We start from the raw sequence: 24,661 nt of genomic DNA on the forward strand, positions 1-24,661 counted from the left end.
GTCAAAAGCACTTGGAATTGAACTGAGATGCAAATTGATTGCCAGTGCAGGCAATAAAGAGTTGGAGTTGTCTTAACCCCATCTGATCAATTCAAACTGTTTCTTAGTGCTGCTAGCTATCCACTAGATATTTCTCCTTTTATTTCAATGATCTAAATAATGCTCTATAGTTGATTGGACTTTTTGAAAGCAATTAAGGTGACTGCATGATATTCAGGTTTTGTTATATACATACATATATATATATATATATATATATATATATATATATATATATATGAAACTAGTCAATTATTTTCCTAACCCCGCGACTGAAGTCAGACAGTAGTTTTACAGGGAGTTGTAAGTAGTTGTTTCAAACTATACAAAAATTTATTTTACTTGATGAGGAAGTGGCATCATTAATTTAATTATCAGTATTATATCTGCCTTACAAATATTCCGGGCACTTTACAGATTATTAAAACAATGCACAATGTTAAAGTGCTGTTAATATCTAAATTTCTGACGTAAAATAGTCTTGTCTGAAAATCAGCAGTGTGATGGGTTGAAGAGCTGCTTGTGCGTAAACTGCAAGTCCCTCAGAGTTTGAACAAGTTCTCAAACCTCTGCCTGTGACGGAGCCCCTCCAGCATGGCTGCGTCAATCGCTAGCAGAATCCGAAAGTGGTTGCTTTCGGAAACGTTTCCAACATAAAAGCTCCTTAACGGAAACACGTCTTCTGGACTCTCGGCGTGACAGTTTCCGGCGAGGAACGGATGTCCCTATAGGAGGTCCTGAGACCTCCCCACTGTTTTCGCTGGAAGCGTCTCTGAGCCATTCCTCCGACTCTCCTTCCCTTGACGTTCCTGTTCGCCCCCTACTGGTTCCCTCTTCAGCTGTCACGTCTCTCTCTACCTCAGAGAGCCTTTGCACCTCCTGTCCTGCCGATGGCAGTTCCCTGACATCCACCTCCCCTCCAGGGCCCCCTTCACCCCCTCCCGTCTCCTCCCCTACGGGTTGGGAGGAGGTAAAACCCCGGAAAGAACCTTCCTCATCGTCCGAAGTTTCGAACACCTTTCTCCACTTGTTGTTGTTCCTAGTCTCTTGGTACTCCTCGTCATCTGAGTCCGTTCCTTCTTCCAACTCCGACTCTGCGAATCCTTCCAGTTCCTCTTCCTCGTCTGTGGTGCCGAAATACTCCCTCCTAAACCTTGCTACCGGCTGTGGTTTCCTCAGGAATCTTTGGTGGAACGTTTCTGTTAAAACCTCGTCATTGACCTCCTCTGCAGTCACCCAGGTGTTTTCTGACTCCGGCTCCCCTTCCCACGCCACCAAATACTCCACCTGATTGCCCTTCCACCTGGAATCGAGGATTTCCGCTACATGGTTACTGCTTTCCCTCTCTTCCAAGACTGGTCCCCTGGTGTACTCCCCTTCACCTCCCCCCTTGTACGGTGACAGTAACGACCTGTGGAACACTGGGTGCAATTTCATGTGGCTGGGTAACCGGAGTTTGAAAGCCACTGGGTTGACCTGCTGAATGACCTCAAAGGGTCCCAATCTCTTGGGTCTTAATTTTTTACAACCCCCTTTGAACGGCAACCCTTGGGTAGACAGCCACACCTGATCCCCCACCCTTATTGTTTCACCTTCCCTTCTGTTCTTGTCTGCCTGCTTCTTATATTGTGCCTTGGCCCTTTCTAAGTTGAGCTGAAGCTGACGATGGATCGCTTCCATCTCTTCTACAAAATGTTCGGCCGCTGGGACGCTCCATCTCTCGCCTCCCTCCCCTGGGAATGCCCTGGGGTGACACCCGTAATTAGCCAAAAAGGGGCTCATCCCTGTTGACACATTCTCCGCATTGTTGTAGGCAAATTCTGCCAGCGCCAGCTTTTCGACCCAATCATTCTCTCTGTCATTGACATAACACCTCAGATATTGTTGGAGGATGCCATTTGCTCTTTCCGCCTGCCCGTTAGTTTCAGGGTGCCGGGCAGTCAAAAAATTGACTTCCACGTGCAGCAAGCTCATGAGCTTCCTCCAGAACCTGGAAGTAAATTGTTTGCCGCGGTCTGAGATCACCCTCAAGGGGGCGCCGTGCAGCCGGAAGATGTGTTCTACAAACAACTTCGCCGTTTCTTCCGCTGTGACTGCATGTGAACATGCTACAAAGTGGCACATCTTAGTTAACAGGTCCACTACTACCATGATGGCCGTTTTCCCCTTGGATTTGGGCAGATCCGTCATAAAATCTATTGATACCGCCTCCCAAGGCCGTTCTGGCGTGGGTAATGGTTCTAATAACCCTGCCGGCGCCCTTCTTTCTCCCTTGGCCCTCTGACATTGGTCACACCCTCTTACATACTCCTTTACATCTTCCCTCACCTTGGGCCACCAAAATTCCCTGGTGACCATCCACATGGTCTTGTGTTGTCCAAAATGTCCCGCCGTGGGACTATCGTGCAACTGCTTGAGTACCCTCCCTCTCAATTCACCTTCTGGTATATACAGTGCCCCTTTGTAATACAATGCCCCGTTTCTTTCCTCAAAACCCTCCGGGCTCTCACCCTCTCCCCTGAGACCTCTGAGCTTATTTTGGGCATATTCGTCATTTTCCGTTTCCTCTACCAGTTCTCGTCTCCCCACCAGCGCCGCCCCACACACCCAGCGGTCCTCAGGAATGACATGTCTTTCTTCGATTGCCCCCTCCCCCTCCAAATACTCTGGTTTGCGTGAGAGAGCGTCCGCCCTGACGTTCTCTGGGCCTGGTACATAACAAATCTCAAAGTGGAATTTGGAAAATTCCTGTGCCCATCTCACTTGTCGTTGGTTGAGTACTCGAGCTGTTCTCCAATACTCCAAATTCTTGTGGTCGGTGCACACTTGCACCTTGTGTTGTGCCCCAATCAATAAATGTCTCCACCTCCGGAACGCTTCGTGAATGGCGAGTAGTTCCCTGTCATACACCGTGTAGTTCCGCTCGGACTTATTCAGCTTCCTCGAGAAGAAGGCACACGGTCTCCACTCCGACGTATTCCTTCCCGGCTGAAGAAGTACCGCCCCTACCGCTCGGTCTGACGCGTCTGTTTCCACTCTCATGGGCTTCTGTAGGTCCACATGCAGAAGTTGTTCTTCCGAGGCGAAAGCCCTTTTCAGTTCTTCAAAAGCTCGCTCCGCCTCCGCCGTCCAAACAAATTTCTTCTTGCTACTGAGGCAGTCGGTGATGGGCGCCGTCAAGTGTGCAAAGTTCTTGATGAACTTCCGATAAAAGTTCCCAAACCCCAGGAATCTTTGCACATCCTTCTTGGTCTTCGGTGTCTTCCATTCCAGCACCGCCTGGACCTTGCCTGGATCCATGGCCAATCCTTTGTCTGACAAGCGGTACCCCAGGAATTCCACCTCCTTGGCATGAAACTGGCACTTCTCCAGTTTCACCCACAGCTGATTGGCTTGCAGCCGGCCCAACACTTCTCTCACGTCCCTCACATGCTGCTCTTCATCTTCCGAATACACCAAAACGTCATCTAAAAAGGCCACACAATTCTTGTAGAGCAGAGGTCCCAAGACGTGGTTGATAAAACTTTGAAAACATGCGGAGCCGGCTTGGAGACCGAAGGGCATTACGAGGTATTCAAATGCTCCCAAAGGGGTGAACATGGTGGTCTTCCATTCATCCCCCTTCCTTATGCGTATCAGATTGTACGCCCCCCGCAGGTCCAGTTTTGTAAAAATCTTCCCCTTCCTCACCCTGGTCAGAATGTCATCAATTCGGGGCATAGGAAAAGCCAGGGGTTCCGACACGGCATTTAGGGCCCTGAAGTCCACTACAAGTCTCGGCTTATCTGTGTTTTTTTTGTCCACAAAAAACACTGGGCTGCCCCCCACCGCTCGGGACTCTCTGATGAAACCTCGCTTCAGGTTTTTGTCAATGAACTCCCTCAGCTCCTGCATCTCCCTGTCTGACATGGCGTACAGCTTGCCCACTGGGAGTTGAGCTCCAGGGAGTAGGTTGATTTGACAGTCAAAGGGTCTATGCGGCGGCAGTTTGTCCGCTTCCCTTTCGCTAAATACGTTGCTCAGATCTGCATATTGCGGAGGCACCTCCCCTTTATTCATTACCTCCATCCCAGCTAGGGTGAGCCTGGCTCCCCCTGGATCCTTCCCCTGCTTGCAGTGTTCTAGGCAATGCGCTGACCCAAAGGAGACCACCCTCTGATGCCAGCCCACTAGAGGATCGTGTAGTGCCAGCCAGCTCATCCCCAAAATGATGGGAGCTCCTCCCAAGGTGGCCACATTAAACGCTATCCTCTCGGTGTGCCTTGCCACCCTCATTATCATAGGGACTGTCTGTTGGTTCACTTCTCCTCCCAACAGCTCTCTGCCGTCAATCGTGGTCACCTGCAGGGGTTTACTTAAGGGTAGGGTTTGTATCTGGTGCTCAGCTGCGAACTCCTTACTCATGAAATTACAGGAGCTGCCTGAATCCAGAAGGGCCTTGATCTGTAGGGGGTGTCCGTTTGGCAGCTCTAGCAACACCTCTATCACTAGAGCAGGTCTGGGAGGTTCTGGTGAGGGCACTTTCACTGCTTTTGGGCCTGGCTGCTGTGCCCCGACGGTGGCAGCCAGGCGTTGGCTTTTACTTGCTCCTTGCTTTCCTCCTCCTCTCCCCCAACAGCTCCTGCCATGCCTTGCCATTCCTTTCTTCGTGGACAGACTCTGGCAAAGTGTCCTGGCTGTTGGCAGAGATAACATTTCTTGGGTCTCTTTCCCTCCTTCTTCCGCCCTTCACCGAGGTTTGAAACTGCGCGCGCCCGCGCTGTTCCAACTTCCATCGGCTCTGCCGGCGGGAAAGGCTGCTCTGGAATGTCTGGAATGCGGAGCTCCCTCCAACGTTCTCCTTTTCCCTCCCTCTTCTCCAAAGCCCTCGCTTCCTGGCGCGCTCCTATGGCCAGCGCGGATTTAGTCAGCTGGTCCATAGACTCCGCTCTGGGGGCCCGGGAAAGTTCATCTTTTAAGGACGAAGAGAGCCCTTCTTCGAAAAGCATCTGGATGGGCTCCGCCGATAATTCCCACCCCAATCTATGAATCAACATAGTGAACTCAGTCCAGTACTCACGGACAGACCGGTTCCCCTGTTCGCAAGCCATTAACTGCCTTCGCACCCCTCCCTGCTCAATGTCGCTGGAAAACATCAGGTCCATGGCACGAAAAAACTTCATCGTGTCCTTTAGGATCTCATTATTTGCTGCCATCAAGGGTCTAACCCAGTCCTTCGCCCCTGATTCGAGATGGCTAATTACAAAAGCCACTCGCGATTCCTCATCAGCGAAGTCATCAAATTGCAGATTGAGAGCGTATTGCATCTCTGTCCTAAAGGCATGATAGTTTCTGGGGTCCCCCCCAAATTTCTGCACCAATCCTGGCATCTTTCTGGTGAGCGGGGTGGTTTTCTCCTTCCCCCTTTCTGCATCCTGAGCCCTCCTCTCCTCCAGCCTCGCCGTTTGCAAGGCAAGCTGGATCTCCAACGTCCTGTACCTTTCCTCCAGGCTTGGACCTCCTCCAGCTGCTCCTGCTCCTCCGGTTCCGGCTGGTTCGCTCATGATGCCTCTCCCTGGCACAAGCTAGCTTTCGGTGACTTTCGGATTGCTGTGATGGGATGAAGAGCTGCTTGTGCGTAAACTGCAAGTCCCTCAGAGTTTGAACAAGTTCTCAAACCTCTGCCTGTGACGGAGCCCCTCCAGCATGGTTGCGTCAATGGCTAGCAGAATCCGAAAGTGGTTGCTTTCGGAAACGTTTCCAACATAAAAGCTCCTTAACGGAAACACGTCTTCTGGACTCTCGGCGTGACAGTTTCCGGCGAGGAACGGGTGTCCCTATAGGAGGTCCTGAGACCTCCCCACTGTTTTCGCTGGAAGCGTCTCTGAGCCATTCCTCCGACTCTCCTTCCCTTGACGTTCCTGTTCGCCCCCTACTGGTTCCCTCTTCAGCTGTCACGTCTCTCTCTACCTCAGAGAGCCTTTGCACCTCCTGTCCTGCCGATGGCAGTTCCCTGACAAGCAGCAAGAGGTCCCAGCAGACATCTCTCTTCAGAGGCTGTTTCCGATTTTGGTGACACAGCTGAAAAGGCCCTGTCCCACCTGTGTTTCTGATCAGCTAGGGTCTGATCAGCAAAGTGTACAGTGCAACACAACATGATACCTCTCATTTAATCTCAGTGCATTTAGGCTCTAATGCAGTTTAATCTCTATGCAAGCAAGCTCTAATGTAAAATTGTGTGTGAATTCAGTTTCAACCACCGCTGGCAATGCATTGACATTCCAGAATTACTGCTGGTATGATTGTTTCAAGGTGGTTTAAAAGAAATAGTTATTATAACCTTATTTTACATGGGGTCCCTGGTCGTCCCTCATCCAAGGAGCTGACTAGATCCACACCTGTTTTGTGTTAGCAGTGCTGCACCTTCAGATGTGCCCAAACCATTAAAAAGACCTGTAGGGTCATATTCTTATGTTTATAGGAGCAGCACAACTGTATCCATACACCACTGTCCTAGTAATGTACATGTAGAATGATCAGCACTCTCTCTCCTCTCCACAAAGGGGCATTGCTATGATTTATCTATTTTACATCTGTTGTACACTTACTTTGAAATAAATATAATGCTTTAATGAGTACCCATGGAATCTCTCCTTTTTAATCTTTAGGTTTCAACCGTGGACATGCCAATCACAGATGATGCTGAGCTACAGAAATATTCAAAGGTACTGAGTCGTCCCTTTTTCTATTTCTGTAACACACAAGGAGTGTAAATAGATATAGGTATGAACCACCCACTTAGAACTTAAGATATTTGAAAGTTTGGGCAAATTCCAGGTTTGTGTCTCTCTTTATGGGCTGGACGTGAATTTGTCCCAAGAAGCTATTCTGTCCTTCTTTTGTCAAATGATAGTCTGTGCAGAATTAAATATATTGGTTAGATGTCAAGTGCTGTATTTAGCAGCTTTGCTCTTTGAAATGCTTTGTGCCGATGTCTTGGCTTATTGATTGCTAGGACAGGAGTTGTTGAATAATGCGAGCCAGAAACATTTTTTTGGGAATCAAACCTTCACCTTGACTACCAACTGGGAGCAACACAGGCTGTAGTGTAGACTTTACTGTAAGAAGCTACACGAAGTTAGTATGCAATCTGCAAAAGGACAGACCAATGCCAACTCGCTTTGCTGGATTTCATTTGACCAACTACATCTCATCAGCCTAAATAAACATATAACTTTCTTGATCATCTGAGATTTTCAGGTGATGGGCATTGGCTTCTGCTTTTGGTTTTCTGCCACTTTACCCTCTTGTCCAAACCTGGAGCTGTGGGAAACATTTATTATGGTTATTTGAAACAAACCTCCTTCAGAAACCAGAGTTGGATCGTTTGAATCTCACAATATTAACCACATTTTGTCTACTCCTTCTGGCTGCATGGGAGGAGGAGAGGGGAAAGTCGAGCATGCAAGCCCAGGTGGAGGCTCACATTTCACTGAACCATAGTTTAATGTGATGTCTGAATGCAACCATTAGACATTAAGCAATAAAACTGCTGAAGCTATAGATAACACTGCTGAGGTGTAGTCTATGACCCTTGTTTTGAGATATTTAAGTTCTCCAAATCTATCAATTGACTTCTGTCATCTAGCATGCTCCCAAGAGGCCCTGTCCCTAGAGGTCCAAGTCGCTGGAAAAGCTGATAAAATACCATACATTTTGGTTTTTTAACAGCTGCTACTTACTCACACACTGCTTTGTTTTCAACAGCTCCTACCTATTCACACAATGAGACTGGGGGTGGAACTGGATACATTTGAAGGACATCATTATATATCTTCAATAGCTCCTGATGGTCCGATTGCCAAACTTGGTTTATTGCAGTTGGAGGATGAACTTCTAGAGGTAAAGTTTGTAGACAATATGTTGTATGTAGCCGTGATATTTAGTCACATTCCAGTGTTTTCCTAGTGTTCATGTGGGTGAGACTCATCAGAGTACATAGCTACGAAGAGTATTAACATAAATTAAAGCTATGAGGGGAGGGCAGGAAAGTGTGTGCTTAACTCTGGAAGTCTTAGGCTTTGGGTTTTCTGTAGGAGATGTAAGCAGTTCCTCCTTTAAATCATCTAATTCGCTATGTCACAAACTCATGCCCATCAATGCAGTTTGTTTTTCCTTTTGCGACATTCATTATAGGAAATGCTGAGTGCCAAAGGTTTAAAGGACATTGGGGGTGGGGGGAGAGAAATATATTGACAATCAACCAAAACTGTAGTATGGAAGTAATAAAGCCTTGCTATGATTTAATTGTTAGTGAATTATTGTTATATAAGTCTGGATTCTGTCTATACATTACTTATCCAAATCCACAACTATGTCCAGAGCTTGTGAAACATTTCTTTCATCCCACTCCTCCAGTTTTGAATTTTTTTAAGAAAAATAAACTGGTCTCTTGGTTAAAATATACCCCCTGTTAGCCTAGAGCACATGTTAAAAATTAACCAGGTTATGCACTCCATTAAATAAAAGCTGTAATGGGCAGAAAAAAGTAACAAACTCACAAAGAAAAAAGTGCTGCCAAACCACTGATACAGCAATCGAGAGACAGGCCGTTGGAATTAATACGATATGCAAGAGAATGCCCATTGACTGAAAAGGAGTCAGTCCATAACTACCATTCCTCCTCTTTGCTGTCCTTCTCAAGACCATCGTTTTGTTTGGAAATTGGCCACTTAGTAATAAGGAAGGAAGAAAATGTGTAGAATGAATATGATTCAGAATTATGACATACAGAGAAGGGGCATTGCAATCCTATTTAGATGTGTTTCATCCTGTGAGGAAGGTGTATATGAGTCTTAATTTTGAAAAGAGGACTGGCTATAAATGTGATAATATATATATAAATGTTTCAGACTGCTTTAAGAGATTTGCTTTGAACTGGTGTGCTGGAGCTGGAGGTGAGGCTCAGTCAGGGGTGTGAAACCTTTTTCAACCCAAGGATTTCATTCCTTTGGGTGGGTGGAGGAACACATGGCAGTGGTGGATGGGGCAACAATGTGATGCTTAGCCCATAGGCTACCTTCTACCCACACAGAAGTCAGAGGTACTTACACCATCCTCTCCAACCTCACGAGTGGGAAGAATTGTCATATGTGATTCAAGGACATGTTGCCAGCCAGACAAAAAAGGCTCAAGTAAGGCACAGAGCGACATGGGTGGCGCTGTGGGTAAAACCTCAGCGCCTAGGACTTGCCGATCGCATGGTCGGCGGTTTGAATCCCCGCGGCGGGGTGCGCTCCTGTCATTCGGTCCCATCTGCCAACCTAGCAGTTCGAAAGCACCCCCGGGTGCAAGTAGATAAATAGGGACCGCTTACCAGCGGGAAGGTAAACGGCGTTCCGTGTGCTGCGCTGGCTCGCCAGTTGCAGCTTGTCACGCTGGCCACGTGACCCGGAAGTGTCTGCGGACAGCGCTGGCTCCCGGCCTATAGAGTGAGATGAGCGCACAACCCTAGAGTCTGTCAAGACTGGCCCGTATGGGCAGGGGTACCTTTACCTTTAAGGCACAGAGCAGAACTGATGTGGGTTGGGGGGGGGGTCTGGGAAGAAGGGGTGTGGCCTGGGCAGGAGGTGGTGTTAGAGTCCCCAGGGTCAGATTGAGAGACTGGGGGAGAGGAGGTACATTTGGCCACTGGGCCTGAGATCTCCCACCCCTGAGATAAAAGCAACTGATTACTTACTCCTTTCATGAGTGCAAACACACACACACACACAGAGAGAGAGTGAGAGAGAGAGAAAGAGAGAGAGAATAAGAAGAATACACAGCCTGGAAGAACCAAAAGGGCAAAGATACAACTCAAAAGGGATAATAAGTATTAATTCATACACATATTCCCTTTACAAATATTTATTTTAAAAAATAAAAGTATGATTTAGGGTGGAACCTAAAGTCCATGTACGTTCTCATTTCTTGTCATAGGTAAATGGTGTTCAGCTCTATGGAAAATCCCGCCGTGAGGCAGTTTCTTTCCTTAAGGAAGTGCCTCCTCCATTTACCCTGGTTAGTTGCCGGCGCCTGTTTGATGATGGGACAGAATCCTTTGTGGACGAGCCCACAGCCATTATTGCTTGCTCTCCAGAACCAAAGGTAAAGCAATAACATTTTTAAACATAAAAAGAAAAGGGGAAGGGGGTGCTAACAGATGCACCTTGACTTTCGGAAGATAATGGATTGGATGCAGATGTGGCTCCATTGTATTCAGCGGGATTTAAATTAGTCATGAATGTACGTTCTAGTAACTCTCCTTGCCCAAGTGGTAACAGCTGAGGTAGTTGCAGTTGAACAATGTAGTGGTCTAAAATTGTAACGACTTCTTATTGGACCTCTAGGCTCAACTAGGAACTAGGTACTTTTCAGAATACAGTCGTACCTTGGTTTTCGAATGCCTTGATACTCAAAACGTTTTGGCTCCCAAACGCCACAAACCCAGAAGTGAGTGTTCTGGTTTGCAAATGTTTTTTGGAAGCTGAACATCCGACATGGCTTCCGCTGCTTCTGATTGAGTGCAAGAAGCTCCTGCAGCCAATTGGAAGCCACACTTTGGTTTTTGAACCATTTTGGAAGTCAAACGGACTCCCGGAACAGATTAAGTTTGACAACCAAGGTACGACTGTATAGAAGTGTTCGCAAGACAGGACAGGGATTGCCAAATCAATAGTAGGAATGGAAGAAAGATGATGTGGGAGAGAAAGGAAATGGAGGTATTGTTGAAGCACTATAAATTCATCAAGGAGAATATTAGGTCTACCAAAACAGTCTAGACTTGAGATAGTGGTTGAAGTGTTCTAGATTTCCACTCTAAATCCATTCTATCCTGGTTTTAAAACTCTTGTGACTTCCCTTTCCCGCAAAAGCCCTGTTAATTGTAGTGTTTTATAAGCAAAGGGGAAATCAAACACTGGTGTCAGGATCCAAAGTGTAAATGACAGGTGATTTTTTAAAGTTCCATTTAGGTGACAGTGGCAGTCCCACCCAAAAAATGAGGAGACCCTTTAGAAGAGCATTTCAGGAAGCCCAGGAGCTACTACTAGAAAAGAGAGCAAGCACAGAAGCATTTTGCCAGTTTCAGACAGGCTTTGCTGGATCACAGCCTGCAGTTCCAAACATTCCACCAGGGGAGTCATATATCTTCTGTGCATAGTGCAGAAAACGATGGTCACAGCCTTTTTTCTTTTTTGCCTTTTCTCGGTGAACAATGAATCTGATCAGAATCTGAAATTCAGGCTTCACTGCCTTGAATTTTATGAAGCTGAGTGTGTGCTTTTGAACCAAAGCTACAACAGTACTTTAACAAATGCATCTTCCCTGAGAGATATTTCATGTTTGTGACTTTACTACTTTCACTGTAATTGGAAACTCCTAGTGGCTTTATCTAGGCAGGTAGCTGGAAACATCATTGTACTAATGATACAAGGTATGTAAATCAATGGGCCGACATGCTGACGGTGTACATCCCATTCATCATTCTTCAGTTTAATAAGGGAGCAAAAGCTTTGAATTATACCTAGTCTCAGCTTCCCCATTAGCTGATTACTTCCATCTTGTGAACAAAGGACCTGATGCAAACTGGAAGAATACAGTTTGAGTTTAAATTTTTTTCCAGAAGTACAGACCTTGTCTTTCAGTGTTCTGTAATAAAGTAAACTTTTGCTTCTGGCTCCATGGCTCCATAATGATGTATCTTCTTGGTGTACCAGTGTCCTGCTTTGGATAGCTTAGTGATTAAGTTAAATGTTCCATTTAACTGGCAGTTCAGTGCCAATATACATCTACGAGTTTATCAGTGGCCACTCAGATATTTTAAAACAATGGTTTTATACTGATATCAGGGCATTGTATAAATTCATTTGTCTCTGAGTAATACCACAGAATATGCTTTCTGAATCTATTTACCTTGTTCTTATTATACGAACATCCCTGAAATGCTGTGATGAAGGGCAGTGTATAAATTTAATTAATAATAATAATAATTGTGTTACGTCTAAGTCAGGGATTGTAGTTTGTTTCGCTTCTAATAAATCACAGATAATAAGCTAAGAACGAAACCTTGGCTACAGATCACAGTTTATCTGGAGCAAAGCCAAAAGCGATCCCTGGCTCAAATGTAGCACTAAGCTAGGGATTGTGGTTTGTTTCTATGCAGTATGAGTGGGGAGGAGCAAAACAGGCACAATTAATTCATGCATGAGTACTGTTATGCTTTTTGGCTTGGTGAGGTCTTCCTTTTTTGACCCTGTACAGTGGTACCTCGGGTTAAGTACTTAATTCGTTCCGGAGGTCCGTATTTAACCTGAAACTGTTCTTAACCTGAAGCACCACTTTAGCTAATGGGGCCTCCTGCTGCTGCTGTGCCGCCAGAGCACGATTTCTGTTCTCATCCTGAAGCAAAGTTCGTAACCTGAAGCACTATTTCTGGGTTAGCGGAGTATGTAACCTGAAGCGTATGTAACCCGAGGTACCACTGTACATGTTACGTCTACCTTCACGTATACAGACTTTTGGTAATGGGACCTCTTTCAGATTTTCAGTGTATGGAGTCATAGCCTTTCAGAGTCTCCAACTAGAAGTGCCCTTGTTTTTCCACTGAAAGCCTTGTGGGATCATGTGACTGAATATTTTATGGCCTTGTTCCTTTGTGCTTTTGCCCTTACTATTTAAAACGACGAATTTTGGATCGTTCAAAGCACTTTACGGATAGTAATCCTTGCAACAATCCTATAGAGGAAGATGGCATGCAAGATACAGTGGCCACCTACAGGGTTCCTGGCAAAGTTAAGTGTTGACCCAGGAGCCTCCAAGATCACAGGCCATACTCTTAGCTTCGTTTGCATACCAGGTTTATTTTATTTTTTGCTTTCCTCTCTGTGCCCTTTTACTTTTATGCATCTAATGCGACCATTGAAGGTTAGCGACCTTAGCTTAAGTGAACTGAGCCAATATCTAGTTTCACAGAATGATTGTAAATTCTAGTCCAGGCACCCTCTTCAGCTTCCATATGATGGATAAATTTATCAACAGGGGGAAAAAAGCTTTATATCTTATTTCTCAGGTGAAACCAGGGGAGGAAGAAGAAGAGGAAGAGGTGGAGCTAGAACTTTGGTCTTCCGAAGTCAATGTCATTGAACTTGTAAAAGACACTAAGATGGGCTTAGGATTCAGCATTTTGGACTACCAGGTATGCTGTGCATTCGTGATGATTAATTGCCTTTGATCCTTATTGCATTTACGGTTGTTCCTTAGTATTCCCTGTACGTTTTGTTGACACGATCTTTGCATATTAGCAAAGAGCTGAGTTGGTTCTTTTGCAGTTTTTGTTTTTGGTCTCAAAAACTTTCTGTGTAGATACATGAGCTGTTTTTAAATAGCTAATACAAACTACTGTCCATTGTTATGGATTGGTGTTCTTGTTGTTTAGTTGTTTAGTCGTGTCCGACTCTTTGTGACGCCATGGACCAGAGCACGCCAGGCACTCCTGTCTTCCACTGCCTCCCGCAGTTTGGTCAAACTCATGCTGGTAGCTTCGAGAACACTGTCCAACCATCTCATCCTCTGTCATCCCCTTCTCCTTGTGCCCTCAATCTTTCCCAACATCAGGGTCTTTTCCAGGGAGTCTTCTCTTCTCATGAGGTGGCCAAAGTATTAGAGCCTCAGCTTCACGATTTGTCCTTCCAGTGAGCACTCAGGGCTGATTTCCTTCAGAATGGATATGTTTGATCTTCTTACAGTCCATGGGACTCCCAAGAGTCTCCTCCAGCACCAGAATTCAAAAGCATCAATTCTTCTGCGATCAGCCTTCTTTATGATCCAGCTCTCACTTCCATACATCACTACTGGGAAAACCATAGCTTTTACTATGCGGACCTTTGCCGGCAAGGTGATGTCTCTGGTGTAGTGAAATAATAATAGGAAGAATCAGAAGAAGTAGAAGCAGCAGCAGAAGAAGAAGAAGAAGCAATGATTTAATAAACAACAATAATAATCTCTAAGAAGCATGCTTTGGCTTCTATCTCTAGTTCAGAAGTGTGCAGTATGTGCTTCCTGGTCTGCCTCTTGCCTACTGCCTAATCTTACATGGTCCACAACATTCTCTCCCACTGATCAGCTGAGCTGAGCACTGGGGGAAAATGGGTGATGCTCCAAATGAACATCAACTTTTCTCTGCAGTCCTGCTTCCTTTTCTCTCTCCCCCCCCCCCCTCAGTTGTTCCCTTCCGCTGTTAATGAGCCTGACTGGATTACTTCGTACAATTTATAGCTGAATCTGAAAAATTGCTTTATTCACAATTAAAAGACTGGGATGTCTTTATCTAAGTAGGTTTTTTCAGTATTGTTTAGGGACATCAGGCCTCAGAAAGAACCCCTTACTTGAAACTTTGGAGAGCTGTTGCAAATCATGATATATATCACTGGGCTAGACAGGCTAATGGCTTGACTCAGTGCAAAGTAACTTTGTATGGTCATTGCAAAGCAGGGTATTACATTAGCTTCAAAAATTGCTATTATTGCTGCTGTATGAATACCATTACATAGTTCAATAGCAAACTCAAAAGTTTTGAACTGGATTATTTATTTCCCGTTCTGAGGAATATTATGTTAATTTTTTTATGGAAAGAATAACAAGCCAAAGGAAAGCTTTGTGTTGTTTAGGAGAAAATCCTGAGGACAATAATAGAATTTCAGAACTGGAAATGGCGACATCAAGTTTGAACATCATAGCGAAACAGACTCCCTTTTAGAAATCTGTAACAAAGAATGTTCTGGTAATTACAGAAAGCTTGTGCACAATCTCCATAAAAGCTCAATTTTGTCAGCGTAAAATGAAAGTTGTTGCATTTTGAAAATAGTTGAAACTAAAATTTGTCTGAGCAAAGTTTACCAGGAATAGAAAATAGTGTATGCTGCTGATGTCATCAATATGATATTTTTAAAGGCTCCAACTAAGGAATGTAGTTAACTGTTTGCCATAACACACTGTGTATATGAGTGCTGTCTAAATGCTTTTGTTTAATAAGACAAATATGTCAAAGGATATAGAAATCTATAATACTTTTACAAAATAAGACACAAACTGGGGACAGATTCAAGACAAATACTTGAGACGTGCTTGTGAAAAGTTTTTTCCCCCCTTGACATATTTTATGTTTAGGAGGGTGCCCCAAATGTTTACAGTATAGCTACCTGGTATCCTTTGCAGAGGGCAATAATATGCAGACTTGCTTTTATATTTTTGTACGATCAGAATTAATGGAGGCTTTAATAACAGTTTTTATTTACTTACCGATGCAAATACATTGGCAAGGAATAGGATGCAGCTAAATTTGAATTATTTGAAATGGGCTGTAAGCCATTTAATTTTAGATCTTCCATCATTTTAAGATATTGGTTTATAAAGTGCAGTGTGTCCTTGCTGAGCTACTAAGCTTTTTATGGTGCATATCTATTAATGAGGTATATTCAGTCACAGTAACTCTTTTGATAGGCCATGGGGGAGGGGGGCAAATTAATATACGCAACTAGAATTGACCCTTCTATAATAGACTGGAGTGACCCGTGGAAAACTAAATTATTGCCTTAGCCCAGGAATAGCTAACCTATGGCCCTGTAGTTGTTGTTGGACTATAACTCCCATCATCACTCACCACTAGCTATGGTTGCTGGGACTGGTAGGAGCTGAGAGTCCAACATTTTGAAGGATCACATGTTTTCCATCTATGACCTAGCCCATGCTTACCTGACCTCTGTAGTATTTTGCACTTGCTTCTCCACTTCCATCAAACACAATGTTCTGGACTACAAAACAGGGGCTGATGGGAGTTGTAGTCCAAAGCTTTGAGAGGGCATCTAATAGGCAAAGGCTCTCTAAGCACTAACCTACCCTATGATACCACCTTGGGTGTATATACTGGATAATGCACATAATAGCTTCTCTCAAAAATTACAGGCACTGCTTTTCTCTCTCCTCCTCAGCCATATTCTTACAAATGCTTTTTAATGTATTTTTTATTAACCTCTTCTCTTTCTTCCTCCCCCCGGTCTGTAACCAAGGTTGCTTCCACACAAGGGCCCTTTGGCGCTGCTGAGGCACTGCCGTTTTTGCAATCAGCTGGAAATCTTGGTAGCAGTAGACCATAGATGCTTCTTGGAAATTGGAATGATTGGAGGGTAGGGATTTCCCTGAGTCAGGGCTCTGAAAAAATGTTTCTTTTCCAGCTTCCAGGGACTATTGGAGGAGATGCTATATGAATGCAGTCACAGTGATTCTCATGACTGCATAGCTTGGGCGGTGGTAGAACATGGCTAATGGCTAATCAGTGAAAACAAAATGAAACTACTGGGGGGAAATTATTCAATGTTAGACACTATTCTTGGTGTATCCTTGCAGCCATATCCTTGCTGTAGATGTTTATGTTACCTCCAGATTAGATGTTGTAATTGCTCTATGTGGAGCCACATTTGAAATTCAGCAGCATAGCTTTTGACTGGTATTAACTGCTATAAGCATGTTTAATGTTACAAGCTACTCAGCTAATTACTAGTCTCAATTCAAGATGGTGGTTAGCTACTTAAAGTTCTGAGCATTCAGGTTTGGGATAATTCAGGGAGCAGCTCTATTATGAATAGCCCATGTTTTCAAGAGGGTACTCAAGAGTACACAGTACTGGCACCTCTTTTTTGTTGTTGTTGTTAAAAAGTGTGACACTTCCTGTAACAACTTCATGGTTGGTACCGGCACCTATTTTTCTATTAAAAAAGCAATCTTTGACCACCCAATGATATCCAATGATAGATGTATTTGCCTTCAGATACCAGATTGATATCCGCTAGGAGCAGGGCTGCCCACACAATTTCAACTTGTTTTCCATGCAAGCTAGCTCTATTGCAACATTTAGATATTGAGTTGATGTTGCTGATTGGTCAGGAATTTGAAGGGCTATGAAGTATTATATTCTGCTTCTGTTTTCAGCAGCGCTTGTATTTTTGGTGGTTTTAGTATTGCTATGGTTGTTTAATAGAAAAAACATGGCAAAACATAAAATGTTTAATTTATTTATGTTACACTGTAGCCGTTGGCCCTTTGGGCACTCCTTGTAAGCTGTAACTTGGCTGGCTCCTTCTGACTTTTCCGCACAACTGCAGACATGCACTCAGCCAAAGACTGTTTTGTCTGTACGCTGTGGTGTTTGTGTGAACTGGGCCATCGTATCAGACAAAGTTAGACAGAAGGAAGGGTGGCTACAGAGAAACTGCCCAAATGGAAAGGGTGGACCATATGTTTTGCCTCTAAAGCTTACTGGAAAAAATATCTGCTCTTTCCAGCAGCATTTGCAATATATCATTATATATTAAAGTGAGTAAATGGCATCCGTTGTGACATTTGTATGGCCGATAACTTAATTTAAAAGTTTTATACTGTGTGAGATAATTAATGAGCTCTAATATCTCTTTGCTGTAATTACATAATAAATCACACACAGTAAAACTCACTTTTGCAAAGCAGGACAGAGGTTTATTACTGGGAGAACAAAGGCCATATCTGAGGCTTTCTGTATTTCTGGAATTCTTAGCCGTTCCTCACTCGTCTGCCTTTTCCAGTATTCTGCTCTTAACTGTGAGCAATACCAGATGAGCTTTTGGAAGGCGAAGGGAATCCCAAAATGGGTGGTTTGGGAATAATTTGCCTGTAGGCTTTAGTTTTATAGGGATGTCAGAAAGAATCTGCAGTTGTTTTTTCCCCATTTTGCATAAACATTTGAAACGTTCTTACAGTTTAGGGTGTAATTTTAGTTGCTGGACAGTTGGCTGTCCAGCATGTTATGTGCACAACCTCCAAAGCTTCACACAGGGGAAAACGAGGACTTGCCTGCAATGTGCCTATTCCTGTGGCAAGGATTATTTTACTGAAGGCTCTTTGCTCTCCGGCATTATTCATTTGCTTAGCAAATTTATTGGGGTGGGGATAAAGTCAAGAGCACGATAGTGGTTCGTTTGGAAAAAGAAATAATGGTAAATATAGGATACTATCAATTCAAAATACAGTGGTACCTCTGGTTACGTACTTAATTTGTTCCGGAGGTCTGTTCTGAACCTGAAACCGTTCTTAACCTGAGGTACCACTTTAGCTAATGGGGCCTGCCGCCGAGCGATTTCTGTTCTCATCCTGAGGTAAAGTTCTTAACCCGAGGTACTACTTCCGAGTTAGCGGTGTCTGTAACCCAAAGTGTTTGTAACCCGAGGTACCACTGTCTACCTTGGCATCAGCAGTGTGTGAAGTGTCAGGCTATGTACTGCATGGTACTTTAGGGTTTCATGCATGTGCCATTACTGACATGTTCACCCAGCTGGGGATGCAACCGGCTACCCACTCAAAGGGTTTCACGTCTAGAGATAAGAATGCTACCATTTCATACTGTGTTTTAAAAAGAAAAAAGAAACAAAACATTCTCCCTTAAGAGAGAATGATGTGCCATGGGCAGGGATTAAAAAACATGTTCCTGATAACTAAGGGGTGGGATATGTGTATGTGCTCTCCTTTGTATTGGATCATTTTTTTCAGAGAACTCCCTTTCTATATCAGTACTCTGGGTCCTTCATGACCTCTAGGAGGAAAGAAGGTTGCTTTGGCATAATTCTGGATTCATCGCTGTCATGGAGGCATGGGTGATCTCCATGCCATGGAGACCTGCTTAGGCTGGTGACCCAACTCTGCCTCTGTGTGGGTGAAAATACCTTGCCAAAGACTGACAGGGCTCTGATGAATGGGTGGCAAAGACAGGGGTGGTGGTGGAGGCTGACCCAGGAAAAGGGGCCAATGGTTTATGAGGTTTAGTGCCACCTGTGTGGCAGGAGCCAGGGTGGGAGGAAAAGGAAATGCCCAAGCAGTGTGAGGGAGGGAAGGGGGTGCAGGACATGTCAGAAGCAGTGGTATACGGTCAGTGAACTAGGAGGACCAGACTAGTCTCCAAAATGTTCCCTTGGCACATCCTTCCAAAAGCCTGGGAAGCTTCTTCCCTGCTTAGGGAGGGAGGTGCAATGGTTTTGGAAAAATGACCTTGCAGGCTAAATTTGAGCCCATGCTGTGCCTAATTAGGCCTGTAGCCCTATGCCTGGATTGTAGTATTTTCAATGGGAACAGTTTTAACATTTTAGAGCTTGTGATTTGCTTTTAGCTGATGGTTTCTTCACTGTTTATTTATGTTGACTGATGTATTTTAAAAGTTTTATGTTGTTTCTTTGGCATGTTTTTGTCTATATAACATAAATTGCTTTGGAGGCATTATTTGTGTTAGGTGACCTATAAATTTTAATTTAATCTACTGAACCAATAGGCCAGTTGATAACTCAGGATTTTTGTGGTGTTGCAAGATGCAGCACAAACCTACATCATCTGGTTCCCCCATGCCTGGTAATTAAATGTGGGATGGTGTTAAATCTAATATTCTGGCCAAATTCTAGGTTGAGTAATATTCTCTGGCTCCCTTATTTTTTCTCTCCACCATTCTGTTTGGATGAGTAGCTCACCTCCTAACTAACTTTTATGTAGTGTTGCTGGCGAATTCATAGATGACTTCATTTTACTTGATCTGTAGACTTAAAGTTATTTTTCATATGAAGTTCATAAAGGGCTTTGGACAGAAGGTGCTGTAGAAATTGATGCTATTTGCCAACAGTATGCAAGTGTTTTGCTTATTAGTAATCTTGGTAAAAATCAGTTATTTACCATACATTCCACAAAATGGAGTCTGTGAAAGAAAACAAGTCTCTAATGAACAGACCTCAAAAATTAGAAGTTTGGAAATCAGATATGATCCAGACTGGAGTTTCAATCTCTGGTCAAGAATAAGATTATAGAACTGGAAAGATAAATGAGCTTTTTTATAAATATACTTTGACCGCACAAATGTGATATGTAGTGCTCTTACTGTGTGTATGGTTTGGCAAGTTTTCACTTAGTTTCCAGCCTAAAATTCTAATGATTTTCCCTAGTCTACAATTTTAACAGCTTCACATTTGTTTTTATTCAATTTCTGTCCGATCAGATATGTTAAAGGCACTATCCTTAATGTATGGAAAACTAAGCTCTGTGGAAAATGCATTTAGCTGTAGGATTAATGGTAAAGCCAGGTATATCATCAAATCATTCAACATAATACAACACCAATCAATAATACTTGAAACATTGCTGAGCTTGTTTCTATCACTAAACTAAAGATGGTGGGGATTGAACCTGGAACTTTTCTGCAAGCAAAATTATTAATAGGCTGATTTATGTTTCTTAATGCTCTTTGGTAAGATCCTCTATTGCTTGCTCTGCCCAAGTTCCAGCTTTAAATCTTTTTGTTAACCACACAGTTCTCTAACAACTTTGCCCTTATGTAATTGGGACGTGGGTGGCACTGTGGTTTAAACTACTGCGCCGCTTGGGCTTGCCAGTTGGAAGGTCGGTGGTTCGAATCCCCATGATGGGGTGAGCTCCCGTTGCTCAGAACCAGCTCCTGCCAACCTAGCAGTTCGAAAGCACGCAGTGCAAGTAGATAAATAGGTACCGCTCCTGCGGGAAGGTAAACTGTGTTTCCTTGCACTGCCTTGGCTTTGCCAGATGCAGCTTAGTCATGCTGGCCACATGACCTGGAAAAACTGTCAGCGAAAGCAGACAAATGCCAGCTCCCTCGGCCTGTAAAGCGAGATGAGCACCACAACCCCAGAGTCGTTCACGACTGGACTTAACTGTCACGGGTACCTTTACCTTTACCTAATTAAAGAAGGCTGATCGCCGAAGAATTGATGCTTTTGAATTATGGTGCTGGAGGAGACTCTTGAGAGTCCCATGGACTGCAAGAAGATCAAACCTATCCATTCTTAAGGAAATCAGCCCTGAGTTCTCACTGGAAGGACAGATCGTGAAGCTGAGGCTCCAATACTCTGGCCACCTCATGAGAAGAGAAGACTCCCTGGAAAAGACCCTGATGTTGGGAAAGATTGAGGGCACAAGGAGAAGGGGAAGACAGAGGACGAGATGGTTGGATAGTGTTCTCGAAGCTACCAGCATGAGTTTGACCAAACTGCGGGAGGCAGTGGAAGACAGGAGTGCCTGGTGTGCTCTGGTCCATGGGGTCACGAAGAGTCGGACACGACTAAATGATTAAACAACAACAACAATTATTAGCATAAGGAGCCATTAAAGCATGGAAGCCAGTCTCGTTCACACCATACATTTAAAACCACAATTTTAACAGTCATGGCTTCCCCCAAAGAATCCTGGGAATTCTAATTAGTTAAGGGTCCTGGCTTCACAATCCCCAGCACCCTTAACAAGGTACAATTCCCAGGTTTCTCCAGGACTTTAAAAGTTGTGTAATAGAGCTTTAAAAGTATGGTGTTAACCTTGATCCTTTTTCAGCGGTTGATTTGTTGCTTCCATCTTTTTTTTTTATCTGCTCACTGTTTGTGGGGCAAATTCAAAGTCATTCTGTCCTGTCTATTTGCACTTGTTGCTACTAGATGCATATCAAGGATGCAATGTTCTTGGGATCTGAGGCTGGTTCCCCCAGTTTGGTAACTTGGGCAGTATCTTCTCCTTCCTAGGCTTCCTCAACTGTATAATATCGAAAAGGATATAAAACTCAGAGCCAAGGTTTGACTACTAACTAACGGATCAGTAGCTGAAACAAGCGTTCTTCTTTCCCTTGTTAACGCTCCAGGTTTTATAGTGTCTGCTGCTGGCTTTAGGTTTGCAATGTCAAAAATCTCATCCACTGGTTTTAGATTTGTATAAAATTCTACAAGGACAGCTGGCCTGAGATTTTTCAGGTCTGCGGGGGGGGCAGAAAAAAAATGCCCAGGAAAGGATATGGAATATCACTAAAGGAAGTTTGGGCCTGAAGGGAGCACACAGCTTGGATGGAGGAAAGGCACAGGTGGTTTTAGAAAAGCCTGTTTGAAAGGTTGGCTGGAAGATATTCAGGAATTGATTCTAGACGGAAGAAATGGATTGAGTGGAAAGCGATTTTATTCTTGAGGTATGAAAATAGCCCTGATGTAGCTTGAGTAAACTGGCTTTTGATCAGGGTGGCCGATGAATGTTGGATCAAATCCACTTCATGAATCTCATGTTCCAACTTGGTTTAGTCAGGCCTATCCTGGCAAATACCCCAGGTACTTTTTCATCTACCTTTCAGAAACAATCCAGCAAATATGTGAGGGCTGTTTTAATCATTACATGCCCTCTGTAGAGAGGGCAGCAACATCCAGGTGCCCATTGGGCAGAGGGCATGTCACCAAATGGTAGGCAGAACCAGGGAATAGGTAAAGCTGGAACAAAATGGTTCCACAAACCCATTCCACGTTTGGCAGAGTGGTAGGATTTGGAGAGAAGTATCTTCCCGAGGAAACTATGTACTGTATAGGCTGCGGTCATATACAGGCATCTCTTCACTTGTGCATGATTCTGTATATAATTAAATAGTTTAATTCATACCTGTAAATGGAATGAGAAAGCTGGAGAGAGGCTGAAGAGATAGCCTGAAGAGGACTTCAGTGAGGGCAGAGAAGAGACTGGAGGCACAGCAGGGCTTTTTCTTTAGGCCCCTCAGCCTCCCCACCTGTGCAGCAGCAGCAGCAGTTTTAATTCCAGTTGTGGATATTTTTAGTACAGTATTATTATTATTTTGGAGAGTAGTATTTTGGAGAGGGAGTGGCAGAGGGCATTTAAAGGGTGTTAAGAGGGTGTTCCCCACTTATGCGCATCATGCACCGGAACGTAACACCCACATAAGTGGGGAGTTGCTTATACATGCTTACATAAGAGTAAGCCCCAATGAACTCAATTGAACCTACTTCTGAATAGTCCTGCAGAGAATTGCTCTGTATAGCCCATCAATACCTCACTTTCTCAGGTTGAAAAGAAAACCAGGTTCCCACTTCTATACAACAATTAAAGTTGCAGAAGCCACCTGCCTAGTTTTGCATCTGACCACCCTCTGTCTCATATGTTTGCTCATTTCATGCTTTCACTTGTCCCCCTCCCTTTCTAAGACTGTAGACTTTATGCATCTTTACATGGAAATAAGCCCCAGTGAGCTTGGTGGGATTTCTCCCCCAACAGATAGATATATAAGACAGGGTTGAGGAACCATTTTGGCTCCTTACCAGCATCTGACGTGCACACCAAATCTGACATGTGGTAAGGCTCCCCACCTGTCAATCATGTGACATCATTGTAATGAAACATAACTGACAGGCGGTTTTGCTCTGATCTTAAAAGGGAAGTAGGAGGTGGCTTGCAAATCTCATGTCAATCTTAAAGACTGATAGATATCACTTTGATTTGCTGGTGTTCCATGCAGCTACTGCTTGCTATATATCAACACACACACGTAAGTAAGCTCTGCAGAATAAGATACGGCAATAATCCAACATTATAATGAACTTGCCACTACTTAATACTTTGCTTGTGTTGTGCTTGGGACTATTGGTAACATGAACAATTTTAAACCACACATTTTTTGGTGAAAACCAAATACATTGGTCCTCTGAATGAACGAATTTGGGGATTTCATTCGGCAAATGTACATGGTTGACAATCTCTCCCATAGCAAACCAGTCCAAATGATTACCAGATTAAAATAGCATTTGAACACCTGCCACAGGAACACCAATAATTCTATTGTTGCTGCTTTGACACCAGTTAAATATGATTTCCGAAAGCATCTGTAGTTGGGCCAAGTGGGATTGCCAATCTTGGCAAGGATTAGGCTCCTGTTCCTAAGGAGTTACTTTAAAGTACAGTATGTCTCCTTGGATATCCTTTTTTACTTTAGTATATATACTTCTTTCAGTTAGAAGGTCTTTGGTTTGAGAGAGGGTGGATGAAGAAAATTTGAAAAGGTTATTTCAACCCCACAAATCGAAACTGGATTTTAGGCCACCAAGTGAAAAAGGAAAGAAAGAAAAAATGTTAGGACTAGGCAATGATTTTTGCCAATTCTCCCTGCAGTTATTTTTCTTCTTCTTTGTGTAGTTTCTTTCTCTGGATCTTTACTGACATTTTCTACAACAGAAGTCTTGATTAATGCCAGATGTATAGCAAGCATATGAAATTCATTGCTGTACTCGCCACTGCAGATCAATAAATACCCATGTTTTATTTTCCAAATGCTGCCTTCCACTACTCCTAAAACACCCTTCAGTTTAACAACTTGAATACATTTATGCAATTTAGGGTTGTATCACTGTCATGGTGGTAAATCAGCACTTTTATATTCTTATCTAGAGGGGTTGGCTTCTGTTCACCTTGTGGGTTTTGGGGTCTGCCTTTCTATCTCTCTCTCTCTCATTCCAAACTTTTGGAGAAGAGTAGGTTTGGTTGTAATTCACTGTAATTTGTATTTCAGATGTGTTGCCTTCAATGTGAGGGCTTCTTGTTTGCTTGTTTGTTTTCGTGATAGGCAGCAGGATAGACGTTTTTGTAGATCTGTGACAGATTGAAACTGTTCCTACAAAGTCATTTTCCATAAAACAATCTTTCAGTAAGAGTGGTCAAGAGATGTACTATTTCAGGATAGACCTTGCCCTTGTAACTTGCTTTT

The 24,661-nt window shown here is 43.8% G+C and overlaps 1 protein-coding gene across 13 annotated transcripts in view; it reads left to right on the top strand.

Moving 5' to 3' along the window:
- Window positions 1-24,661, top strand: part of PATJ (PATJ crumbs cell polarity complex component) — a 157,190-nt gene that overhangs the window by 21,234 nt on the left and 111,295 nt on the right. For all 13 annotated transcript variants that reach the window (XM_083447973.1, XM_083447968.1, XM_083447971.1 and 10 more), the window contains exons 14-17: window positions 6,687-6,743; window positions 7,786-7,920; window positions 9,997-10,164; window positions 13,127-13,252. In XM_083447973.1, coding sequence (XP_083304099.1) covers window positions 6,687-6,743; window positions 7,786-7,920; window positions 9,997-10,164; window positions 13,127-13,252 — 486 coding nt within the window. The remainder of the gene's footprint in view (window positions 1-6,686; window positions 6,744-7,785; window positions 7,921-9,996; window positions 10,165-13,126; window positions 13,253-24,661) is intronic.

This window comes from Podarcis tiliguerta (genome assembly GCF_965153285.1).
Source record: "Podarcis tiliguerta genome assembly, chromosome: 6".
NCBI lineage: Eukaryota > Metazoa > Chordata > Lepidosauria > Squamata > Lacertidae > Podarcis > Podarcis tiliguerta.